Source organism: Pempheris klunzingeri, chromosome 10, assembly GCF_042242105.1.
Source record: "Pempheris klunzingeri isolate RE-2024b chromosome 10, fPemKlu1.hap1, whole genome shotgun sequence".
Taxonomy (NCBI): domain Eukaryota; kingdom Metazoa; phylum Chordata; class Actinopteri; order Acropomatiformes; family Pempheridae; genus Pempheris; species Pempheris klunzingeri.
This window is the reverse complement of record NC_092021.1, coordinates 4,166,529-4,185,602: the sequence shown is the minus strand read 5'-3', so window position 1 is coordinate 4,185,602 and position 19,074 is coordinate 4,166,529. Positions and strand designations below refer to the sequence as shown.

Below are 19,074 nucleotides of genomic sequence, written 5' to 3'. Positions count from 1 at the left end.
TGTGTGCTCTGTGTGAAGCGATTCTTCCAGAGACGTTCTAAAAACATTTTTCACTTATATTTAAGTACGTGTGTATGGGGCTGTTTGGAGAAAGAAGCTGGACAGTGATGGCAGTGACCAGCAGCTTCCTTCCTCCGCCACCTGCCTCCCAGCGACTCCCTGGACACTTTGGGGACACACGAGTATGTAATCCTACCCACAGAGTGGGAGGTGCAGGGTCACTCGATCCCTATGCCGAGTGGCAGCACTCACCTGCTCGGGTGTCTCTTTGTACCACAGTATAGGCACGGCAGGAGGGCAGCCATTAAAGACAGGGAGAGGGGGGAAAGAAAAGGGTAAAAAAAAAAAACAGAGGAAGGAGAAAGGGAAAGGGATATAGGGAATCAGGGGGTATGGTCTTAGACAAGGCACAGTTGAGTGTGGACAATGGCACAATGACAAAAGGCTTCGTGGAGATCAGTACGTTGGACATAACTTGGTCACACCCAGGAATAGAGCTCACTCAGCCTTTTTCTTGAGGATGGCTGGTTGTTTTTTCCCTTTCTTAATTTCTTCTTCCGTTACATGCATTTTGTCTCCCTTTCCTCCACTGTAATCATCTCCACTTATGCCTTTGTCTCTCATTTCTTTTTTGCAGATCCTGCTGCCGACATTGCTGCTGCTGCTGACACAGTAACTCCCCCATCAGTAAGTGGACAAAATATGATCAATGAAATGTGTTCAAGACATTTGAGAATATCTCCTCAAGGTCCCCTGCATGATGTTTGCGCTGGTTTTCATACCCTTGTTTTTGCTTTAAAGAGCCACTACAACAGGTGACAATAAACAGAGGACATAAAGGGACATATAGGAGTTAACAAAATAAAAGCATCACCAACATATTACATCCCACATTGGTATGACTGACACTGAAGAGTAGTGGTAGTGACAGAGGTAAGAGGATACAGTGTTGCTGTGATAATGTGTGTTCTGATGTGGGCAGCGTGTGTGTGTGTGAGATAATGTAGAGAAAACGAGAGAAGAAAGAAAAAGAAGATGAGAATGATAAAATAGATGAGAGAGAATGACGGTGAGGGTAAATTGTGGTGGGTTGGAATTAGAATTGGGAAACATGGCCACCCGGACATCTACAGCGGGGATGAGTGCAACAGACATCCCGCAGAAGGGAGGGTGCTGTCACATGGTCCCTTTGGAGGTGCCTTGCCTGTGGGGAGGCCTATTTGCTCGAAGTTTCAGAGCTTGTTTTGAATAGAGTTAAATTCATTTTCTTATTTGACTCAGCGCCATTTAAGAATTGTCCCTCTTGGACACCCCCCTAACCTGCCAAACAGTTGATCAACTGGTGGTCAAACAGAAAACTGTTCTTTTGTCCAAACAACACAGGCTTGATATAGATTTATTTGAATGGGTGACAGTTTGTCAGTCTTCTTCACTCTGATAGTAAATGGTAAAATGGTAGATGGTCTGTATTTGTGCAGCGCCTTTCTAGTCATTCTGACCAGTCAAAGCGCTTTTACATCACGTCCTCATTCACACATCATTCATTCAGGAGGAATCTAAGTTGGTTCTTTCTTTCACTGCATGAATGTGTGTGAAAGAGGAGACTTCTGATTGATGGACGACCCACTCTACCCACTCCACCCCTGAGCCACAGCTGCCCCATAGTGTGGTTTGCACTGTTAACGACAGATCAGTGACAATGCAGAACTCTTCAACAGATCTTGAACCCAGATATACTCAGCTATACTGTCATCTTTTTTAAATGAATACTGGCTATACAGTCACACCTTCAGCCCAAACTGTAAAAAGTCTGTTGCCAAATCACTGAAATCTTGGACAAACTCTTCATGCTATGACTATGAGACTATGAGAAACTGCTCAGTAGATGCCACTTATTAAATAAATCATCAGCTGTTAGAGTTGTATGGCTCATTTCCCTCTATGTTGTCTTGATTTAGGAACTTAAGCCAGAGGATCCTGAGCAACCAGACCCCTCCAAGATAGAGGTGGTCTCAGTGACAGAGGAAGACCTCCCCGTTGTCGAGACCCCCAACACAGTGAACGTCAGCCCACTGGGCAGCTTTGGTGTTGACCCCCAATCAGAGAGCGATTCTGCCAAACCTCCAGCTGCACCCAGTCCAACCATGCCAATCACCAAGGTGCAGCCATTTATTCACGGTGAGACCCTGTGATGTTGTTGAAGTAATGGTTCTGCATGGGATAACGCATCATGGAGATTACAGCACAAAGGTAGAGTTAGAGTAGGTCTGCTGGAAATGTGACAATGGTGCAACATCTGTCCCAAGTTAAGTCATAGGTTCTAATCTTTAGCTCTTTGCTCCTTGTTCCTCTTCTCTTTCCCAACAGAAAGAATGATTCTTTTACCTTAATGTGCAATTCTGTGTCATTTTTATTCGGCTTTGAAGTTATTTTTATGGGAGATGAATGACGATTTGATCAATACAGGTTTACAGTTAGTTTAGCTGTGCATTGGTAAATTGGAAACTAAATGGTAAATGGTCTGTATTTGTATAGCACCTTTCTAGTTATCAGCCAATCAGCCAGTCGCACATGACACATGCTGTCAGTGAGCTGGGCACAGTATGATGGATTCACGTTAGTTAGGTTAGAGCAGTATGAAGTGAATATGAAAGCACCTGGATGTGGATTTTTTTTTTTCCTCTTCTCAGCAGAGTGTGTTTTGGATTATTTAGATACTGCTGGTGTTATTTTCTATGATTCTCGTCAGAAAACATAAAGACACAAACCAACAGTGAGTGTATCAGAGTGGATCGTTGTCTAAAAGCTTTTAAAATCACATCAATGAGCCACTGTTTAATTTGACTTAATCCCACATACAGTGTCCTGCTGCCTAAAAGAGTATAACTCTCCACTCCACCAGCTGTGGATTAGTCTGCTGCTGAAAATAGATTCCAACAAATGGATCATTTCCCTCTATTTCACCAAAGTTTGCTTGGGGAAATTATTGTACCTTTTTATGACGATACTACATATTTGTGAGCTTTTGTATAATATCTAAACATGGTAGATGCTCACAACTGTTTTGTCTCAATAGATGATGACTTGGAGAAAAGTTGGAAGAACAGGTTGCTGGCCCACCGTTTGGAGCTGCTAATTGCCTCATGCCTCATCTTGGTGGTCATTCTCGTTCTTGGCATCGGCCTCGGAGGTAAGGAGCTCAGTGCTGTGTGAACTTTGTCAGTTTGGCAATAATGGAGCCATTGTAGCATGGACTGCCTTTGCTCCATCAATATTTGATGCCATCCTTACCTGTTATACAATTTAGGTCCCGCCCACTGAGTGCGGTCAGAATGCATGAGCTCAGTGACACTCTGTTGTCCTCTTCCAGCTTTAATTTGATGGTCACTTATGTCACGTGAGCAGAGTAGAAACTACCTCTTTTATACATTCCCAACACGTTAGCGGAGAGAGAGTGTAACGGGGACAAGTTAAAAGAAGAAAGTTATCATTTTTAATATTGTGCAACAAATTCATAATACATAAAAATCACAACAATATACCCGACAAATACAACAATAATGCACATAACAAGCACAACAACACATTTCTGCTTGAATCAGCTGTAAAAGGTGCTGTCCTTTTTTCACATGATATTCTCTATGAGAGATGAAATGAACGTACTTCAGAACACAGGCGATACACTCCGGGCCCCGGGTTCCCTTTCAGGCCCGTCTGGTCTTTTCAACAAAGCAAAGCTCAAAGAGCAGATTTGAATGTGTGAAAGCAGTGTGTCGAATGTCTGAAGTCTGAAGACGCAGATTTGCAACAGAGAGGGAAAATATTACATTGCAGACATGTTCAAATGTTTGAATTCTATTTCTCTGTGTTAAAGTCACAGTTTACACCTATAAGGTTTAGTCCCAGTTTTAATGTTGTGATATGCGACAAGAATCAAACCTCACGTACTTATTTCCAACAATGTGCATAAAAACAGCTTTTTCTGTCCTAACCTAGCTGGTATGTGTCTGCTTGGATTTGAGAGTTCAATTTAGCTGACATCTGTGGCCCCAAGACTCTGGGGTCTGCTCCAAATGCTTATGACGTGGAATTAACAGCTAAACACGGCCTAACTGTGGCCCCTGTTTATGCCTCTCATACATACAGTTAGGCTATTTCTAGGCAGGTAAAAAAGGTTTCTGGTGGGATGTGATCATTTGGCCGACTTTTTGTTCCATTTGTGTGTTTTCCACTAACAAAAAGTTAACCCTTTCATGCATAGAGGTCACTACAGTGTACAGCTATTCAAAAGCTGTTTTCTTGTATATGCATGAGTTTTGATGGCATAGTTGCACATCAGCCACTACAGTGGATGCTACTGCATCATCTCGTACACTGCTGCCCAGTGGGAAGCCATTGCAAGTGAAACCAAGATGGTCGACAGACAGCCAGAAACACCAAGCTGCTCATTTTTTTTCTGTTCAAACCTTCTATAAAAAGAGACTATTGCAGGTAAGAAAAATATGGTGACATCAAGTAACATCTAAGGAGTCATGCAATTGCTAAATTTTCCAAGTATTGATTTTATATTGGGAGGAAATGATGATTAATCACATGTCCACTGAATTGTACATCATGCATCACTAGCTATATTTCAACTACTGGACATGTAAATATATCTTTATATTAAATACATATTTAAAGTTCAGACCTTGTTTGTCACGCCTAAAGATGAAAAAAACACTTAGTAAAAACATCCTGACTGAGGTTATCATAATTCATGCATGAAAGGGTTAAGATAGTAGAGTTCAGTACACTCAGCTCACTGATAACTGCTAACCATCAAAACCACACACCATATTAGGTCATTACAACTAAGTTAACACTTTAATAATCAAATCGTTTTTCAAAAAACTTCTCACCTTATCCACATATGTGCAGTGAGCCACATGACATACTGCTGAGAAAAATAACGACCAAGGCTGGATTTATAGTTTAGTGGGGGAGATAGAATTTAGCTTATCCTAAGATTCAACCCTAAGGAGTGGGGGGGGAAAAACAACACATTAACACCAACAAGAATTGTTATGTGTACATTGCAAAATAAATATTTAGCATATTTCCTCGGTATCAGGACTGCATTCATAAATAGGCAACCTTGTGAGCCTGGTTAACTCTATTGAGGTGGTGGGACAGTGTTAACAGCAGCAGCTGGTTGGTCCATTTCACCTCCAGTTACCTCTGCAGCTTTGTGATTTGAAAGATGGCAGAACTTTGTGGAGAGCAAAAGCACAGGCATTTAATGACAGACATTGGAAAAATAACTTTATAAAAAAATTATACAATGAAATGAAATAAAACTGAATTCCAGTGGAATAAGAATGATGGAAATAGATATTGAATGGTTTCACAATTTATGGGTTTATTTATACATTTAATTTATTCATTCATGCAGTTATTTATTTCAGAATGTCTTATTTACATACATTTACCTATATTCAACATTTTCCATTACAGAGAAACACCCTCAAACAGCCTTAAAGCTGAAAGTTTAAAGCCAACATGCTTGTGTAGAGTAAAACCACTAAAAATACCACCTCAGTGGCTACCTGTGTTCCCACAGGTGCAGAGAGCAGTGCTCACCCAAACAGTATTAGGAAGTACCTGGTGTCAAATGGTACTGAGTCACTGTCGGCAGCAGATCACATCTTACATGGCAGGAAGACCTACCATATAAGGCTGTGACTGAGTCAAGTACTTAATGCCTGATAAGGTGATGAAATATGAGTGTGTCTTTTCTGTCATTAGTCCTGCTGAATGAAAGAAATGCACCATTCAACCGACTCAACTGGACCTGGTCATTGTGCTAAAATGTGACCGCAATGTTACACAGATAGTCAGCGGTAGTGTCTATAAACTGAATTCCTGGATAATAAATGTTCATCTGCAGTTTTCTGGAGTGGTCCCAGTAATAAATGCTCTTAAAGTGTTGAAGTAGCAGATCACTTGACATGGTTATGGTACATTTGATTAAAAAAATACTATGAACAAAGTTGGAAGAACAAAATTTTTCACTCATATCTTATAATGTTTGATTTGAAACAGAGTTTATAATGAAGTGAGGCTCAGAATGACACTCAGCGAATGGGAACCTTAAAGATGCCGTTCACATAGTACTTTACCAGGTCTCACTGATGGTAGTAGTGATTGATAAAGGCCTCCAAGTCTGATAAATCCTCCATTGTGAGGGTTAGTCCAAAGTCTGTGGTTTATGGTTTTTGTTTGAGTTAGTGGAGTTTGCTTGTATGAAATGTCTGCACAGCCTACAGCTGGAAACAGGACGATGCCATGTTGTATCTCACCTCCATTCTCTGGTTCTCACAATACTTACATGTCTATTCATTTTGGAGGAGCAACAGCTAACGGGGCTGTCAATCAACTAATGGTATAACTTCTTCACTTACTCAGTAAGTAAGACAGACTTTTGCTTTTATAGGGCTGGCACCGTTTTGCTGCAGTCCAGCCAAAAAGTATCTATTTATTACTCGTCACATCATTGTAAATTCATCGTTTGGCCCTTCAGGATCCTGTAAGAATGATGACAGCTTTTCAAGAGATCGGTCAAGCTGTTAGGGGGTTTGATCTGATGCTCTGGAGTTAACCTGCTCCAGAACAGGTAGCTCTGCAGCATAGGTTACCATGGTGATCTGCCATAGTTAAAAGTGAGTCGCATCGTGGTTCTAGAAAACCCAATTAAATCCAAAAATAGCTGAGTCAGCGACTAATTGTACTTTGTTGCACAAGGCCCTTGGAGAGGTTGACTGACGGTGACTGACATTTTCTTTTAAAAATGAAGATGGTGTTTGGCATTGCTACCACTGGATAATACCAAAGTAGGAAATGTAAAAATCCTGTTCAAAGTGTAGACTCTGAAGCACTATGAACCCTAATTTGGTCCCATTAATCTGAAAAACCTCAGATTAATATTTCAGCCATGCTAGCAGCATGGTGCTAGGGATTGCCATGCCAGTCCACCACTTTGGTCAAGATTGAAATATCTCAACAAACTGGACTGGTTGCCATGAGATTTTGTAAAGACATTCAGGGTCTTGACGATAAATGACTTTGGGATTAATCCCTTGATTTTTCCATTGTGACTCCATGAGATTTACACTTTTGGCTTTTAGTGAAACATTTTGACTACTGTTGGATGGAATGCAATGAAATTGGGTCAGATATCAGTGGCACCCTACGGACTAATACTATCTCATGTCTATCGTGGTTCCCAGACAATGTATCCTTATGAATTTGTTGATTGCTTGATGCTTGTTCTTGCACCATCATGAGGTTGGTTTGGGGTTTTGAGTGAAATGTTCAACTGTTGGATGTACTGGCAAGAATTTGGTATTGGTATGGTACATTCATGACCTGCTCAGGATACAGTGTCAGCAGTCTGGTGATTCCCTGATTTTCCATCATGCACATTTTCATGTCAAAATTTCAGATGGACAAATGTTTGTAATGTTATGATGACCTGCAAAGTTAACAGTATTCCCAGCAGCCTCAGCTGTGCTTTTTGTTTTGTGCTAATTAACAAACTTATATGGGGGGCATTGCAAAAAATCATACCTGCTATTCATCTGTATGTTTGCAGCAAGCATGGCTGCAGACTCCTAGTTTTGTTCACCAGTGTTACTCCATCAGTAATTTGTCATTCCATCTGGGTTTGAACCATCTCTCTGTCTGTCTGTTTGCCCGTGTGTGTGTGTGTGTGTGTGTGTGTGTGTGTGTGTGTACAGTGGGTCTGAGCTGTGTGGGAAAGTTTCGTTGTGGCTCATCGTCTCAGTGCATCAGCACCTCGGCTCAGTGTGATGGTGTGGTGCACTGTGACAATGGAGAAGACGAGCTCGGCTGTGGTGAGTCACACAGAGACACACGCACACAGTGATAGATCATTCAGTCACTTAGCTAAATGGTTACCATGCATCAGGATACAAATAGAGAAAGATGAAGATCCTCTAAACTGGCATATTTGAGGACATAGCATATGCATGTGTTAGTAGCATGTCTTAGTATGGGCCTTAACAAAAACATCCAGCGTTTTAATAATGCATTGCTGATCATCTTGCTAGTGTCAGTGCAACACTGTGCTACACCACAAAACAGCAGTGTATTTATTGGATGTTGTCTCGCAGAACACTCAATCAGCTTCTGGTGTACTTAAAGTATAACATAATACAACATTGTCGTAAACGTAGACTTAAAGGTCTCTGTACAGTATTCAGAATATTGCTATTAATATAGCAATACGCGACTATTTGCTATGTAAGGATGCATGGAGTAATGGAGACCTGAGCAAAGAATGTAGTCGCAAGAAAAATTAGCCACTACCCAGTAGCTAAGAGAGGCTGCCATTCATGGTTGTCTACAGACCGGACAAGAAAGAATGAGAGATCCAGCTGTGGAGCTGCTACTGTGGAAGGGGAGAGGCACATATTTGTTTTAACCTTTAAATGTACAAATGGAAAAAATATGTTGTGAAATATTGTATTTATTATCCTGGATTTCATAAATGGGGGACGTAATTTTCATCCTCCCTGACAAGAATAAAACTTGAGAGATTGCTTAAGGAACATTTTCGTCACAAAACTGTAAACTTTAAAGGCTTGGCATGCTACTCATTCTGAATAAAGTCAACAGCACTTTGATTTGCTTTTTTAACAATGATTTTGTGCATCATCTCACATTCTGGCCACAATTAGATTTTAGTCAGTACAACAGCTCTGCCACAGTACACTGTAAGATGTCCTGAACTCTTTCAGTCAAGGCACAAACTGGCAGAATGACATTGACTATAGAGGCAACAGCTTGCTAACAACAGCTTAGTATGTGATGATCAGGGATGAAAACTGAACACAAACAGAAAACTACCTGAGCTGGTGGATGGACGTCAGTATTAGTATTTCAGTTCCATAAAAAAAACCCTACTGAGTGATATGAAAAAAAAAACAGGTAGTGGTTATTCTGACAAATGTTTTGATAGCGATATAAGTCATGATTTGAGTCGGTAATGGTAATTTTTACATTTCATTTTCACTGAACAAAATGATGATATATAAGCATGTTCTCCTACATCTGGATAATGTGATTTGTAGGCTGGAGCCTCACCACAAAGCTTCAGTTATAATGGTATGTTGTGACACATCTTACCTTTATTCAAAAAAAAAAAAAACTACAGCTCCTGGGATTTGGATATTGCTCTTGGCCATATTGCAATTTTGATATTTTTTTCAATGAATTGCTCAAAGCCAAGCAATTTATGGGCCGAGTAATTTATGGCCCTGAGCACTCAACACACTGTAACTTAAGAAAAAACATGCAAATAAAAAAGCCAAAGCAAACACAGAAAACAGTAGCAAACATTGAAAACACAATAGGTGATAATAGCGTGTCCCAGCTGTGTTCATCACTTTTCAGTGTCCCCTGGAAACAGATCCTCATCTAGCCTGTGCTACTTACAATGAATTTGTTCTCTGTGTTTGGTTGTGTTTTCTAAATGCTGCAGTTGTTGTTAAATTGATAAACATATATTCTTAATTTGCTTGTGTTTTCTTGAGCAGAAGTGCACTGAGCTCTCAGGGCCACTGCAGACTCCATTATCTTAAGGTTGTGAATACCTTTAGGCCAATAAATGAATAAGAGGAGTTAATGCTGACTCCTCTTATTCATTAGTTTTAGTGGAATTAAATTTTCAGCGTTGTGGAAAAGGTTTGTTAAACCAGCATTTGGACCCGCTGAAAGGTAAAACTGCAACTTTGACTGAATAATTTAGATATGACAAATCAAAGTAATAACAAATATTACAAGACTTTTGGAGATTTGTGGTTTCTTAACTCACTTACCAGATGAAGACCGACAGTTTCTTATCTTTGTGTCTGTCTTTGTGTCTCTGTGTTTGTCTTTGTGCCTGTCTGTTGCTCTGTCTGTCCTCGCGTCTGTCTTTCTGTCTGTCAGTGCGTTTAAGTGGGAGGACCTCAGTCCTGCAGGTGCAGAAAGGGGGAGTATGGAGAACAGTTTGCTCAGAGGGCTGGAACAACTGGCTGGGGATCTCCGCCTGCAAGCAGCTGGGATACTCCAGGTCAGATTGGGACTGTGGCTCACATCCCTAGTTTTCTCTTCCCTTGTTATCTTTAGCATTTTCTCAGCTCTATCACCATGTTATGGTGTGATGGAAGACTTGTGTCTTCTGAAATGCACGATGACCAGATGGTCCAACACATTTGTCCAAATATCTGAACAGGGATCACCAAGACATTTTGTTCAGCATGTGCCAGGATACCTCTACTAGTGCAAATGTAGACCAAATGCAGTGAGGTCCACTTTGAGATAAATGCTAATTTATCATGTTATCTTGTGTTTTACATTACGCAACAACATGGCCTTTCCTTTAGCACTTTGTCAGGTCAAAATTTAGATTTTTGTCGCACTAGTGGTAACAATCTAAAAATAGCATTTCCTTCCATCCTGGAGTGTACACTTCCAAAATACTTGCTAGTCTGTCAGTAAGAGGGATACCAAGATAAGATGTGCTCAGCTGTTCTTTCACTGAAGTTTTGGTTTTGATGCTATTTTCCTTGTTCTTTGTTTGTTTTTTTTGCTGCTCGTGTCAGGTGCCTGGTTCTTTTCCCTGGTATTTATCAACAGAATAGAAATATAAAAGAGTACCAATCTGCAGGTGTTTGACTTCACTGCATTCCACAGATAGCATGGGTTGTAGTTGCTGCGATAGTGGGCCAGTCACTCAGATTAAATAGAAGATCGCTTACGGTGACTGACTGCGAACAAAACCAAATAGTAATTTTTTCCAGATCTGGGTAAAAAAAAGGATGGAAGGTAGGTATCGTTTGACTGGAGAAGTTTGGATACTACTTAGTATCAGGCTATTTGGATTATTACCGTAAAGGTATTGAGAACCAATACAACCCTAACTTCAACCAATGATTACGCTCATTATGCCGATTATGTAATCTGTTGATTGTATTCGATCTTAATTGAATAATTATTTAGTTTGTAAAGATTCTGAAAATAGTGAGCAATTACCCAAAGCCCAAAGTGACACCTTCAGTCCAAACCTCAAAATGATTCAAAAATACATCAAAATCTTGAAAAAGATCTTTGAAATCATTCAAAGGAAAATGTAATGATTATCAAAATAGCTCCAATAAATTTATTGTCAATCAATTAATTGATTTAACAACTAATCATTTCAGCTGCACTTATTTGGGTGGGCTAATATGTAACAAAATATGATATCTGATAAACTCTTCGTATGTTTTGTATGCAAAAATCTTCATTTGTATACTAAGAAAAGCTGTCAGATAAATGAAGTGGACTAAAAAGTATAACATTTCCCTCTGAGATGTGCTGGAGTAGAAAGTGACAAAAAAGAAAAGAGTAGCATTTAATATAGTAGCATTATTGGAGTAAATGTAGTTCCACCACTGAGTTTGAGCAACCAGTCTACGAGTCTGAAGGCTTGTCAGATGTCAAAACGCTGCACAGTGGTTTATAAGCTTTTAGACATGATTTTACAACTATGGAAAGTAGAAATACGCATTCATGTCTCATAATAATCTGCTAGGAATATGAATTTGCACATATTTGACTGGCCAACGCAGTGCTTGGTTGGATGACATTGGCCAAGTGACCCTTCACGCTGGCATCCCTGCTGACCTAGAGACGTGGTTTTCTGTCTGAAAACATCATTATTACAAGTATAATAAGTGTTTTATAAGTGTTTTTGTTGAACTGGACTAAGGTGTTAATGCTGTTTTGTTACATCAGATGGCTGTAATAAGAAGCCAAGTGACCAACTGTTAATTCAATTGAAACTTAAAACTTAAAACATTGTGAGATTGAGTATCAGTGGTGTCCCTTTGATGGTAAATGGTCTGTATTTGTATAGCGCCTTTCTAGTTATTTCAACTACTCAAAGCGCTTTACATGACATCCTCATTCACCCATTCACACATCAATCATACAGGAGAAATGTAATTTGGAGGAGACTATTCTTTCATACTCATTCACACTCTGAAGCCATGCTTCAGGAGCAAGTTGGGGTTCAGTGTCTTGCTCAAGGACACTTCGACATGTTGATAGAGTATGTTATAGTCCAATTTTGAGCTCTTGTCTCGGCATATCAGAAGCACAGTATACAAAACTTCACAAGCTTTACATGGAGACCAGCCACTGGACCATTTTCATGTACATCACATATAACAGTCCCGTCCCAATATTTTAAAACAGTGTTATCTGGTTAAAACATCAATAACCCCACTGTCACTCACACACTCTGTCTGTGTTGCTGTGTGTCTGTCAGGTATGTGGAGTCGTTCTTCGTCTCTCTTACCTCCATTGATCAGGACCTTCAGCACAACCTGGTTTCCATCAACCTGAGCCAGTCACAGATCATTAAGCTACAAAATGCCACCACCTTGAGGTACACTCCATTACAACTTGTCATGTGTTGCTTCTCTTCACCTTATTTGAGCTTAAAGAGTACAATTAAGTCTAATCCAGCTCAATCTGCAAATAATGGTACTCATTTATCTATTTTGTTCTGAGCTGTAGGTGAGTAGAGGGCTGCAATAATATGTGGCAGGTACACATTAATGCAAGAAGAAGGAAATGTTAAGAGTGGAGATGCTAAAATAATGAAGCAATGAATCACCACAACTGAAAATAAAGAATGAAATCATAGGCCTAATGTTGCATGAAAAGCCTTCTGTTTCTGATGGTTTTCAGATCAGTGAATGAACCACATGCTGCTCCAAAGGTTGGGTCAAGTCTCTACAATTCTGTGGACATTTTCAGGGAAACATAATGGCAAAAGAAATAAGTTATTCATCAACATAATTAGGAAATGTTGCTAATTAACGTACCTGACAAGTCAGAAAAATGTTGATACATAAGAGATGAATGTAAAAATGTTTGAACATATCAGCAACATTTTCACTGACAACATATTTCATTTGTTTTGTGTATTTGATTTCATGCATATTTCTATTTATTTTCCACCAAAACGATCTTCTCCTAATCTTTGTCGCCCAAACATAACCACACACCTGAGTGTGGATGCAAACTCTGTATGACCGCCGTCCATCTCTCTGGTAGATAATTGTGAAGTTTCATTCACTCAAAGAAACACCTGTAGCACGATCCTGATGGTGATTTGTCAGCTATGAAAACAACTGAGTAATATATCAATCAATCAATCAATCAATCTTTATTAATAGAACACCAATTCATAACAGCGTTATCTCAAGACGCTTTCCATAAAGAGCAGGTCTAGACCAAACCCTTTAATTAAGAGAGAGACCCAACGATTCAGGAATTCAAAATTAAGGATTCAAGAATCCCCACATGAGCAGCATCAGATATTAAATATACAATATAGAAATAACATACAAATGTAATTTCTATGTAGAAGAGGAATAACAACCCAGTTACCACAGGAAGTGTTGGTATATATAGATATGTTGATCTCAATGTTTCTGGACCAAACTGACGTGTAAATCATCTCTTGGTATGAAGTGATCTGGCATTTTGATGGAAAAGAATTATATATTTTATTAGACACCACAGATGTCAGATCTTTGACATGCATTGTGTAGAAACGTTTCCCTGGGAATATTCCACATCAAATAATATAATATAACAATAATAATTATAATTTAGTATAGTAGTAGGTAGTTTGTCTGAATAGAATTTTGAGTGCAGTATGTTCTTTGCCTGATTGGGGGAGTCAAACTTTAACTGGCCAGAGGGCTGAAAACACCCACTGTTTGGCTACTTGACTGCTGGGGAGAACCACAGTTGAAGTGGATGCTCATATGAATTTCTTGAACCTCCAACTGCTGAACTACTCAACAACTACTCAAGAGTAGCCTAAACGTCAGTGAAATGTGTAAATGCACTTAGTTACTTTACTTCCAAGCCATCAAATATCTTCATTGACACTGATGAGTGTAACTGCTCTTCCGTTCTAAGTTCTAAGAAATATTCTTCTACAACTGAATCGTGGTCTGTGCCCCGTTTCCAGATCTGGAGACTCACTGGACATTAAAATCTGAACTTGTAGTACTTCTTCATTTTGCTGACTTTCTCTGTGATTTGACCTCCACCTCCTGTGTCACCACAGTAAGACTCAGTGCAACTCAGGGAAGGTGACCACTCTGAAATGTCTGGGTGAGAAAACACACTGCAGACTGAGTGATCTTGGTTTGACTCTGGATTTCTTTCTATGAGGATTTCAGATCGTGGGGCTCGTGCATGTCTTCTTGCACGGCATACACATGTGTATGTAGGTGTGTGTTGCTGTTTTTCCTGTCTAGACCACCCCTAAAGAATTACTCAACTTTTCAGTGTGTGCATAAGTGTGTGTTTGTGTGGTTGTATGTGTTTGTGCTTGCATGTCTGCATGTACAAGGGTTCAACTATTATGCATTTTGTGAAGGTTGATACTGATACTTTTACTGCTGACACTGCTTATAGCTGATCATTTGGATCACTGTTTACAAGCTGCAAAGGGGCACCGCACCAATTTTACACATAAAGACCAGATGAGGAGCACTAAACCTGTGAAAACAGTCATTTCAACAGTCAACAGTTGTGTAATTTCCTCTGTGGTTTTCAAAGAGCTAGTCTAGTCAAGAAAAAAAGCCCTGATGACATCATAAAAATCAGATCACTGACTTGGATCATTCTCCCCTAATGTCAGGGAAGTGTAATACTAAATCACTGCAGTGCTCCATTGGATTAACCTTTTTCATCTGAACATATCTGAACATATGAGACAGTGAAACTCTTCTGAAACAGGGTATGAAAATGTACTTTATTTATTGGACTGCCTGACTGATACTGATATCTAATAAAGGTCAACACATGCTGTTAATTCCAATTACTATTGTGTTTGCATCCATGCCTTAGAGATGCACAAGCTGACCTATGACCCTCCATCTATCTGTCCTCAGAGTGCGGCTCCAGGCCTGTATATAACACTCGTATCGTTGGGGGTAACATCTCCAAACCAGCTCAGTTCCCGTGGCAGGTCAGCCTCCACTTCAACAGTGAGCACCTGTGTGGAGGCTCCATCATAACGTCGCGCTGGGTCCTCACTGCAGCACACTGTGTGTATGGGTGAGTCACACATGCAAAACCTTCAATCTATAGATCTGAGATGTTATGCTGCAAGCATCTAGAAGAGATGTGTTGTAAGGGGAATTACCAATTAGATTGTGTCAGTGTCACTCAGATCCTTTTTTTGATAGAAAGTATGAAAGTACAGCGGTGGTTCAATCGCCAGCTCCTCCAGTCTGCAAATCCACTGAACGCAAATTGCTGTGTGTGTGTGTGTGTGTGTGTGTGTGTTACTGTCATTACCTTACAGGATTTTTATGTATTGGATTATGAACCACTTCTTCATGTGACCCAGGGCTACCCCGCGCAGCTTAAATGATTAGAATGCTATTGATGAAGGCGTCAGATGGTGTCAGCCAGCTTTTTTTCATATGGCTGCTATTCCATCATGCATAGTTTAGATTGTAAAAGCTGGAATCAGAGTATTCGTCACCTAACCCAGTAGGTTAAATGAGTTAGTGGCCCACAATGTGGACTAGTGTAGGACATACCAATACATACATGCAGGTACAAGGAGGCAAGATGTGAAGTCACAAAATAAGGAGGTAACAATCTGGGAACTTAAAAGAGCTAAAGGAATAAAAAAGATTTATAATGTAAGTATTACTACCAATCCTATTCTAATATCATTATTACAGGGTGCAGTAGGACCCACTGAACAGTAAAGCTTCCCCCCCTTTAGGGAAAGATGAGGTAATGTAGGTTCTATGAAGCATTTTTCTTTTCTTAATTCAATTCAAGTTTTTTTTTAACATTTTTCCAAAATAAAACATAAAAAACATAATGCAACAGAAGACAGCAAATGACAGTAAATCAATGAATAATGGATAACAAAGCATCACACGCTGCATTTTACAAATATGCTGTGATTGATTTCAAAATGAACACATACTATTTATCACCACAGGGTGGTACAGATGGTACACTACATGATTAGGAAAGGTTCTGAAATAACTACAGGGGACATTTGTGTTTTACTTCCATACAGAGGTCCAGGGGAATTGTGAGGAACATACTGTAGGCCTCGATGTTACTGTGTGCTGTATGGTGGGTCTACTACCAGTATAGGGACGCAACATCATACTTACAGGGGACTTCAGCAGCCCAAGACGGTTCACACTTTCTTATGATGAGGCAGAGGAGATGATCGAGTTGATGCTCCGTCACAGTGTAGCTGTCATGACCGGTGAAGGACACAAACACTGCAGTCCTTGTACAATACCATCCATGAGCTATGAGTCATTCCATGACTCTGCATGCAGAATACTAATTCCAAACTATTTGCACTGGCATTCTAAACTATGCATAGCTAGTGCCAAAAAGCACAGGCAAACATCCCTCTATACAAAACCTCTCTAGCATCCCTCAGCAACACTTCTATAGAAGACAGTCTCAGTTGCCACACACTTGTTCATGACCTGTGTGCAGCCCTCAAGCAGGATCATGCTTATATTAGAAAGATTGTTGATCTGTAAATCATATTGTTTGAGTATCTGAATAGGTACCAATTAGTACATACAATATAAATTCTTCTAAATGTATCTGTCCGTACTGCATTGGTGGACCGTTAGTACAAATAAATTGCAAAGAAGTTTGCGACTGTAATCTACTTGTTTACTGAACATGTGACTTGTGCTTAAACACTGGAAGGAAACGGACAACTATACCGTAGGTGGATTTCATTTAACTGTGTCCCTCACATATACTGACATAAATTTTCTATTTCACTGTATCTTCTCACCAGGTTCGCAGACCCTTCCATGTGGGTGGTGCATGTGGGGCTGACCGAGCTGCCGGTCCATGGGGCTCAGTCTCTTTCTGTGGAGCAGATCGTGTACCACACTCGCTACAGGCCCAAAGGGCTGGACTACGACATTGCCCTGATGAAACTGGCCGCTTCACTTGTTTTCAATGGTAATGAATTTTCAAGACCTTGCTGAATCCTCACTCTCTTTCTCATCCTGTTCTATGTTCATACATTCAGTGATTCGTACCTCACAGCTGTCCAGACCTCCTCCATCACATCTCAGCACTTTCAACTTAGTTAGTTAGTTTGTGAGCATATGATTAAACAGCAATTGATTTGAAAGAATATGCAGATAGTATAATATCAACGGGTATGTTAATTGTAGTTACACTATATTTTTACACAAGTTTAATCAATACAAACCACCTTAAGGCCCTGCTTTAGTGATGTCTATAACAAAAACACATTTGTAGAGATTCTAATCTCACGATTCCTCCTTTATTCTCTCTCTCTGTCTCCTCTTGGTCCTGTGAGGTGATGCTCTCTCTTCCCTTGCACGTTCGCTCTCAGGTGTCTTGCTCTCTGACTGCTGAGAGTCAATGTGTCTGAGTCTCAGCTGTCACCCATTAGTCTTCACCTTCTTCACTTCTTTTAGCAAATGGAGTTGTTTGTTGTGTGGTTGATTGATGCTGATTATGGTGGAAACTGCACATACACCGTGTGCACACTATGTTTGATACTCTCTGATATGTCATTCATTGAAATTCTCCTCTGTAGGTTATGTGGAGCCCATCTGCCTGCCCAACTATGGGGAGGAGTTTGAGGAGGGCACCATGTGCTGGATCTCTGGGTGGGGAGCAACTGAGGATGAAGGTGAGTCTGAACACAGACAACAGCTAATCTTTGATCTAATATTTCACCCATGCTGCCACAGCTGCATTCTAAAGTTGGTGTAATGTAATAGCTGCATTACTTACATATTAGTGGTCCTGCCATTCCTGACACGTGTATCCCTGAAATGATGTGCTTTTTCCAGGAGAGACAAGTGTGGTTCTGCGCTCAGCCATGGTGCCACTCCTCTCCACCAAAACCTGCAACCAGCCAGAAGTTTACCAGGGCTTCATCTCCTCCTGGATGATCTGTGCAGGATACTTGGAGGGAGGAACTGACTCCTGTCAGGTGCAAAGATGCTCTTCTTTAAGCATTAAACAGCCAATTCACTGTTCTTGTCAGAACAGTGGGTGTTTATTTGCCCTTTGGGCCCACCACCCAGGGGTAGGCACCGGGGTCTGGTGCATTGAAAGCCGGACAGCAGGTCCCAGGCATGCTGAACATGAGCATCGCAGACAAGTTCCAGGGATGTGGAACGGTACCATCCATCTCACCGCAGCACTTAGTCTGAAAACAAACTCCTAGAGAGGCCGGTCCTGTTCCGTAGTTGCCCAGGGTGAGAGGCACTGGATGGATGTGGGGCTACTCATTAAACCACTTCTAGCCAGCAACCTTTGCTGCATGTCATACCCTGCTGCGCCCAATTTCATGTCTGCCTCTTTACTGTCACTGCCTAATAAAGTTATACAAAAAAGCATTTTATTAAAATAACATATTAAAAAAAATATGTTAAAGGTGATACTTTTAGTGATGAACCTACAGAGAATTAGCACCTGAATCTGCAGCTCTCCCTTGCTTCACAGAGTTCATTTAGTTTTTTGCAGTAATTTACAGCTGCCTATCCAATCCTTTCTAAAAATAAGAAATCATTTGGAAACTATGAGGCCTGAAGAAATAAAATGTCACCATTTCAAATGTACTAAAATACTCATTATGTCATCTGTTTATGAGACTGTGAAGGATGGGCGATTTGGTTAGTGACCGTCTGTCTGACTGTTTGACCTGTGTGTGTCTCTTCAGGGGGACAGTGGAGGTCCTCTAGCCTGTGAGGACTCATCAGTATGGAAGCTGGTTGGAGCAACCAGCTGGGGAATTGGCTGTGCTATGAGAAACAAGCCAGGCGTTTACACTCGCATTACACAGTCACTCAGCTGGATCCGCCAACAGATGGAGGTCAGTACATGATAAGCTGTGTCCTGTTTCAGTACCTGCAGGAGAAGAATCCGGCCTACAAAGGATTGGCCTTTGGAGAAGACTAG

General features: G+C 40.5%; 1 protein-coding gene across 1 annotated transcript; it reads left to right on the top strand.

Moving 5' to 3' along the window:
* Positions 1-392: 392 nt before the first annotated feature.
* Positions 393-19,074, top strand: tmprss3a (transmembrane serine protease 3a). Its single transcript, XM_070838321.1, has 14 exons — positions 393-459; positions 638-687; positions 1,959-2,178; positions 3,077-3,190; positions 7,779-7,895; positions 9,994-10,117; positions 12,359-12,478; positions 14,180-14,226; positions 15,012-15,177; positions 16,922-17,091; positions 17,702-17,797; positions 17,961-18,103; positions 18,836-18,988; positions 19,030-19,074. Exons 1-14 carry the CDS (start codon positions 393-395, stop codon positions 19,072-19,074), a joined length of 1,632 nt encoding a protein of 543 aa, XP_070694422.1.

What these genes read in the sequence shown, in the direction of transcription:
- tmprss3a (XM_070838321.1), top strand. Translation starts at nt 393, where the DNA reads ATGGTCTTAGACAAGGCACAGTTGAGTGTGGACAATGGCACAATGACA. An exon ending in GGTGCAGCCATTTATTCACG is followed by an intron (nt 2,179 to 3,076) that starts GTGAGACCCTGT and finishes TTGTCTCAATAG; the next exon opens with ATGATGACTTGGAGAAAAGT. An exon ending in GCAGCACACTGTGTGTATGG is followed by an intron (nt 15,178 to 16,921) that starts GTGAGTCACACA and finishes TCTTCTCACCAG; the next exon opens with GTTCGCAGACCCTTCCATGT.